General features: G+C 45.8%; 1 protein-coding gene across 1 annotated transcript in view; it reads left to right on the forward strand.

Annotated features, from left to right (window-relative positions):
- The window catches only part of ETF1 (eukaryotic translation termination factor 1), a 35,777-nt gene extending 33,323 nt beyond the window's left edge, over positions 1-2,454 (forward strand). Inside the window, exon 11 of the mRNA XM_004609904.3 lies at positions 151-2,454. Within this exon, the coding sequence (XP_004609961.1) occupies positions 151-233 (83 nt within the window). The 3' untranslated portion in view covers positions 234-2,454. The remainder of the gene's footprint in view (positions 1-150) is intronic.
- Positions 2,455-7,598: the final 5,144 nt, after the last annotated feature.

The following is a 7,598-nucleotide window of genomic DNA, read 5'->3' on the forward strand; positions in this document are numbered from 1 at the left end:
GCCAGTACCCAGCTGCAGCTTCGTGGTATTGACCATTTTATTGTCACCTCTCTGTTTTTCTGTAATTCTGCCCGAGAATTGTGCTTCCCTAGGGTGACCGCTTTCTCCGTTTCACAGCATGAGTGGCTTACTCTTGGCTTGTTTCCCCAGGTATCTTGCGGTACCGAGTAGACTTCCAGGGAATGGAATACCAAGGAGGAGACGATGAATTTTTTGACCTTGATGACTACTAGGTAGTCGACACGGGTCCGGCAAAACGTGCCTCACCCTCCAGCATCCAACCCAAGGAGCATACCCGTGGTGGAATCCAAACAGATCCCTGCCTTACAATTGGAACATTTCCAGAACTTAATCCATGAGCATTGGATTTTGAAAAGAAAACCGAAACTAAACCAGACCCAACCCTACACTTTGGTTTGTCATGGTGTCAGCGCAGCAGCCTACGACTAAGTTCCTAAATGCCACTTTGGACTAATTTAAAAAAGAATCCCAATTTTTACTTTTACTCGATGGTGAAATTGGTTGCTCTTGTATTTTATGAAAAAAAAATGATTTTTTTAACCTTCATACATAGAAGCAAAAATACTTTAACTGCTGTAAACCTTCAAAAGTTAATAGAAATGCGATCAGAATGGTTTGTTTCTTATTTTGATTGGAGGAAAATTAAATTGCTGCATTTCGCAGTGACCCATTTACATGGCATTCTCAGCTTAGACTGCATAAGAAGAAATATATGTGGTGAAATGTTGGAACCATTTCTCTCTTGGTCTCTGTTCAATGTTGAAAGGGTGAGCTTAATAAGGAGGCAATATCAACTTCACTCCCTCAAACTATCCCCCTTTCCCCTCCAGGCTGTCAGTTTCTCCAGTACAAATTACATTGCAAAGGCAAACTGACACATGAAGCATTTGGGCCAATGCACTGTTCCTTCCATCTGTTTCGCGGGCGCTTTAGTGCCTGGGGTTTGGGAGGCCTTAGCATCCATTGCTTTGATAAGGGTTCTCCTACTCTTAAACTACTAGAAACCAGTTTGGGATGGATATGATGGGGCTTCTGTGCTATTGCTGGGATTGGGAAAAAATAAAACATGTGATTTAAGTGGAAGCAAAACAATTTAAAGGATATTTATTTTGCTTGGGTCTATCCTTGGTAAAAGGGAGGTGGTCGTGTTTCCTTGGTTTGGATGGCATGAGATATGAATGTTTTGATTTTTTAAAAATGAACTGCAAGCTTTTCACAGGAACGACAGACAAGACATGTATGACTGTGCATGTAATTATAAACCCCTGACCTCCTGGTGGGGTAGGAGCATCTGTTTCAAATATGGGACTTAAAAGCACCTCTCATGAGAAATTATGGGAGCGGGGAGGGAAGGGGGCAGGGGAGGGAAAGGGATGGGACACAGCTTTCGGCACCAAGGACTTAACCATGTTGGATCCAAAAGTGGGCCTGAAAACCCGAAGCTTATGCTTAACAGCTGGGCTGTAAGTAGGACTTGACATGCAAGGTCATGGCGTGCCCGAGGTGGTGACAGTGAACAAAGTGTATAGGATGTGCCCAGTGGTAGCAATGGAAAAAAGTATACCAAATGGACTTTGACGGACCAAAGGTTTTAAAAGTCAGTTGGTATCAGCCCCACACTTGCAGGGTCGTGGGGTGCATTTGGTTTTCAAATTGGGTACTTCAACACTTTAGTGCCTGACTGCTGTTCTTCACTGACTTGACTCAGTCACTCGTAGCTTTATTGGTCTGAACCAGCTCCTTGTTCCCAGGTTGCAGACCTGCCTATCGTTCCAATAATCCTGTTTCACTTGAATGAAGGGAGTATGTCTTAAATGTAAAGCTTCTGGTTCTCACACTGTACTCTGAGGTCCAAATAACTGTTTGTCATTGTATAACCTAATGTCTCAACCCCCAGTGAGAAGTCAATTCTTTGGTGTTCACCAACGTTGGAGACATCACCGGAACAGGCTTTTGCTTTGGGCTCTGCTGTTTGTTTGCAGAACTCCCAACAGCAAGCAAACATGCTCTCTTCGCAGCAGTACCTTAGGGTTTTGCCATTGTAAATGGGTCTAATGTGATATGACAAGAGCGGAGAAATTGGATGTAAATTTACATTTTTGAATATGCTTGTTGTTTCACATGATAAGTTAGGGTATGCAGCTCCTTTTGTAGTTTTTATTTTTACTATTTAAGTTTGGAAATGATGCCAAATTTTTGTATTCCTTTAATCAATGTGTTCTCTTCGGTGATATATATTGCATTATATATTGATGTGTGTATCAATATATACTGATATGTATTACACTTACACATACAAACACATAAATAAGAGGGGGTGAAAACCATAGCCTTTGCATTCTCTATAGCCTCTACAGAGAGATCCTAAGCAGCAAAATCTTGGTGTTGTGATGTACAGAAATGGAGAAGAGTATTAAACCATATTTAAGAATACACGTTGTGTGCTTGAGATTATTTAGGAAAACTTCAGCTGCCCACTTGGTTTAAGGTTGTGACCCCAAAGGTAACTCCAGGGGGAGGATTTTCAGATTGCTGTGGCCAAGTTTATCTTAGTAAATTCAGACCAGAAGAAACTTTCCCTTTTTCTGGGCAGTGTTGGGGGAGTCATATCTAGTGGTGCTTGAAGGGCTTACTCCCAGCTAGATGTTTGGGAGAGAGTTTGGGATACTGGCCGTTGAACACAGGGCTCCAGCCGTTTGAGTCATCTCCCTGGCCCCATCCTCTGCCCTTTTTTTTTTTTTAAGGCATTTAATCAAGCATGTGATACATAACCTTCCATGGAGGTAGATGGAATACCCCATTTTATAGGTGAGAAAATTGGGAAAGGTTCTTCAAAAGCAGTTCTTAAGTGGTGAGGACAAGTTTTATCCAAGGCCTAATTCCAAGGTTGAGTCTCAATACAGTTGGTTGTCTTTGTGCCAGAATAGCCCAGATGGACAATCCTCCATTCCTGGCACCAGGTAGGAGCAGTAACTCCTGTGAAGCAGGATAGTGGCTGGCCCACTGGAGCAATTCTTGGCTAGGTCAGAGGAGCAGAAAAGGATTTTTCATTTGCTTTTTTTCTAAAGACAGGTGCATCTCCTATTTGACAATTTAAGAAGCCTAGTTGAAGCAATATGCCTGGTTTGCACTTTAATTTAGGGGATAATTTCAGTAAAATTGGCCAATACCTGTACATTCACTGTCACTTTTTCAGCATACTTTTGTTTTCTCATCTGCTTAGACAAAAACCTTGGTGAAACCCAGTCATCCTCTGGAAAGGGGCAGACATGCCTGTGCATGGAGAGATTTCCTCCTACTGCATCCCTAACATGTTTAAAGTCAAAAGTTAAGAGTGTTGATGCCGGATGTGTGGGCTGTGGTTCTTGCCTGTCTGGGCCTGTAGCACTTGCCATCTTTTGTTCTCTGACTCCAGTTCTCATGCCATGATGCTCCACAGGCAGGCTGTAGGTTCATGGCCATGTGCCAAGGTGGAACTTAAGCCTCATGCCAGCTTCTCCCGTGTTGCCAGTTTGAGTAAGTGCCTTCTGGGACTCCCACCTGTCACCTTCCCATCTTGATGGGACTGTGCCCCCAGGGACACAGGATCTGACCAGCCAAGAAGTGTGGTAGCATTGGGTGCCAAAGTTGCCAAGGATGTTGCTCAACTACAGGAATTAGAGGTGTATGTGCAAACAACTTACCTCCAAGATTCTCTATAGTCAAATGATTGACTGTTGCAGGTACAGTCTGAGAGTGCCTGTAGCAGCCTCATCCCGGAGCTCAGTGAAGAGCCAAGACAGGCCGGAGCAGTAGTACAGGTAATGTTTGCCTTGTATGCAAGCGACTTAGATTTGATCACTGACACCCTATATATCCCCTCAAGCCCCACCAGGAGTGATCCCTGATCATCACCAGTGTGGCGCACACACACACAAAAAAAGGCCCAGGACAGTCAGGTCTTTCAGTGAAAACTGATTCTGGTGGCTGCAACAATAATACAGTGGCAGGCACTTGCCTTGCACACAGACAACCTGGGTTTGATCACCAGCATTTTATGTGATCCCCCGAGCACCACCAGGAGTGATTCCAGAGTGCAGAGCCAAGAGTAATCCCTCAGCATCGCTGGGTGTGGCCCAGAAATCAACACTGGTTTGTCATTAGCCAGTCTTGTGACAGGTGAGTTCCTGTCTCAGTTTTCCTCTCAGTGTAAGGCTGAACCCAAAAGCCTTTCTAGCCAGAACAGGATAGCAACGGGATAATCAGGAGACCTGAAGTCAAATGTTAACAGAAGTCAAGAATTTCTCTTCCTTAAGGATTAAAACAAGGCATGTGAGACTGGTACACTGGTGCCTCTGGTTAGGTTCAATTTGCACTGGCAGCCACGAGGTGGTGCTAAAGTTAAAAAATACCGACTGGGGGAAAAATTGTTGCTGCAGATTAAGGAGCTTTATGACAAGAACTATGGTATTCCAGGCCACTTTTTACCTTTAAAATTTGAAAAGATGAAGAGGACCAACTCCACGAAGAGAAAACGAGTGAATGGAGAGGAAAGCCCTGGATTCTCGTGCTTTCAAAGATCTTGGATTGCATCTGGAAGGTGCCTGTCTAGCAGTTCTGACCTTCCCCGCAGCCCACCACAGCCACAGCTGACGGATAAAGGGAGCCCATGGGACTGTAGAGGACCCCCCTCATTTATCCAAAGAATGCATACCATGATGGAATCTCTCCAACACGGGCATCTACCTCTGCTCTTAAAATATGCCCTCAGAAGAACAATCAACGGAATGGAATGTGGACTATAGATTACTACATCAATGTTAAACTATATTACTATGTACAAAAGTTTCCTTTTTATGAAATATACATAAAATAGCAAAGGGATTAAAATAAGACATTGTGTTCTACTCTAGAATGACCCGCACCCTAACTTGGGGTGTATGATTGCTTTGGGGGCTGGGAGATGGGTGGATGGTACCTCACGCAGCAGTGCTCACATGCTCCAGCCCTATGCTCTGAGGCATGTGGTGCTGAGGATCAAACATGCCTCCTACATGTAGCACATGCACTCTACATTGAGCTCTCTCCAGTCCTGTAATTCTTTCCTTTTACTTAATGAGTCACTCCTCAGGAAAATCCCTTGTTTTTTTCCCCACTAAATAAAATGTCTTTACTTCCGAATCCTGCTTAAGGAGATTCTCCCATAACCTGGGAGGTCTCTGCTGCCTTTTTCCTTTCCCATCTCTTAAATCTGAGGGGGGGTATTAAATATGAAATTTCAGGCATATAGAAGAAAATGCGGGGCCAGAGCAATTGCATAAAGAGCAGAGTGCATGTGGGAGGCCTGGGTTCAGTTCCAGAATACCACAGGGTGTGGGGGGAAGGCATTAGGCTCTAATCCCTTGTCTACACCCACACCATTAGCCTTTGAGAAGCTCCATACTTTCACTCCTTAAGGAATCATTTTAGTACTGAAAGAGCCCTGGTCTTGGGGCTGGAGCGATAGTACAGTGGGTAGAGCGCTTGCCTTGCATGCGGCTGACCAAGGCTCGATCCCCAGCATCCCAATGGTCCCCTGAGCATCACCAGGAGTAATTCCTGAGTGCATGAGCCAGGTGTAACCCCTGTGCATTGCCGGGTGTGACCCAAAAACAAACAAACAAAAAGAGCCCTGGTCCTTACCTCTCCTTTAGTAAGAAGAAAGCTGGGGACCAGAGCCAGTAGATAGGGTGTTTGCTTTGCACATCAATGGTTCAATCTGACATTCCATACTGTCTCCCAGCAATTCCTGAGTGCACAGCCAGGAGTAACCTCTGAGCCTCACCAGGTGTGGCCCAAACCCCCACTTGTAGAGAGAGAGAAAAAAGCTGTGGGAGGCTGGAGAAATAATACAGCAGGTTGGGTCCTTGACTTGCACGCAGCCAAACCAGGCTCAGTGCCTGGCTTCCCATATGGTCCCCAAACACTGCCAAGAATTCCTGAGCACAGATCCAGGAGTAACCCCTAAGCATCTCCGGGTGACCCCTCTCCCCCAAAAAAGGAAAGCTGGTGGGCTGGAGAAAGTTTGGCTGGTAGTGTGCTTGCCTGGCATGCAGCAAACCCAGGTTCAATCCCCAGCCCTACCAGGAGTGATCCCTGAGCACCATTGATACAGAAATAAAATCAGGGACTGGAGAGATTCAATATAGAGGTTAAGGCACTCACCTTGCACACAGCAGATCCTGCTTTGGTCCCTAGCATCACATATGGTTCCTCGAGCACAGCCAGTATGGCCCACTTAGAGCCAGGAGTAAGACCTGAATACCAACTGTACCCCTCCTTAAAGAAATAAAACCCAGAGAGCAAAATTAGTGACCTGTCAGGCTCTTGGAGCAAATTCGCAGAGCCAACAGGGGCACCTAATATTACAACTCCAATTTCAGAGCTCTAACATGCTGGTGATCTTGTTACTCATCTAAGCCCCTTGTTAGAGATGAGAAAAGGGAGGATCAGAGAGCGAGCCAGTGGCCTGAAGCCAGAGCCAGAGCTGGGAGTGGAAAGGTGGCCAGCATCCAGGTGGGGTTAGGAAAGTTGTTTTGAAGTCACTTCCCTGTGAGTCAGGGTTGGCTAGAATGTGCAGATTAACTTGCTTCTCCAGCCCCTGGGGTTCCAAATTAGCCCAACGAGGTTCTCCCTGTACACCTCTCCTCCCACTGGACTGAGATGCCCAGTCTCCGCCCAGCTCCGGCTCAGTTCTCCAGCCTCTCCCAAAGCAAACCTCGAGGGTACATCTACCCGTGGGAAGCCTGCAGAGAGACAGGGAAAGGAGGGCACACGCTTCAAAACTCAAAAAACAAATACGGGGACGGGAGAGCTCAACAGATTGAGCAAATGCTCCCTGGTCCCCGGATGGCAAGGATCTTCCACAGCAAGGGAAAGCAGGCGGGAACTGGAAGCAGGACACTTACCTCACTGGTGTTACAGGTTGTCAGATCAACTGCTTTCAAGGCTATGGGAGGCCAAAGCAACAGTAGAGCAGGTAGAACACTTACTTTGCATGCGGTCTACTCAGGTTCAATCCCTGCCATCCCCTAGGGTCCCCTCAACACCAGCAGGAGTCATTCCTGAGTGTAGAGCCAGAAGCAACCCCTGAGTATGACCGGGTATGACCCAAAAAAACAAAAAATAAGCGCATATGCTGCCTGAGCCCATGTACTGTTTGCACCCGCGTGGCTGAGCACATGTGTCGCCCGCATCTCCCCTCTTGAGATGCGTACTTTCATGTTTCCATACTTTTGTGTCTAAAGCTCGGTTATGTGTAGGGGCTTCCTCCACCCTTAGAGAAGCCCGTGTTCTCTCTTGAGCGCGTTATTTTCACTATTCTCTCTCCCACTTGTCCCTTCCTCCCTCCCTCAGAAACCTCTGAATAAAATCTATTTACTTAAAAAATAAATAAATAAATAAATAAATAAATAAATAAATAAATAAATAAAAATCAGTTTATGGCCCAGGACGGGGGAGTCGGAGGAGCACAGTCACTTCGGGCCGAAGAGACTACAATGGGTAAGGGGGTATAAAAGAGTAAGGTAGGTGGTGCTCAGAGCGTACTTAATACTTTT

The sequence above is a fragment of the Sorex araneus genome, chromosome 6, assembly GCF_027595985.1.
Source record: "Sorex araneus isolate mSorAra2 chromosome 6, mSorAra2.pri, whole genome shotgun sequence".
Lineage (NCBI taxonomy): Eukaryota > Metazoa > Chordata > Mammalia > Eulipotyphla > Soricidae > Sorex > Sorex araneus.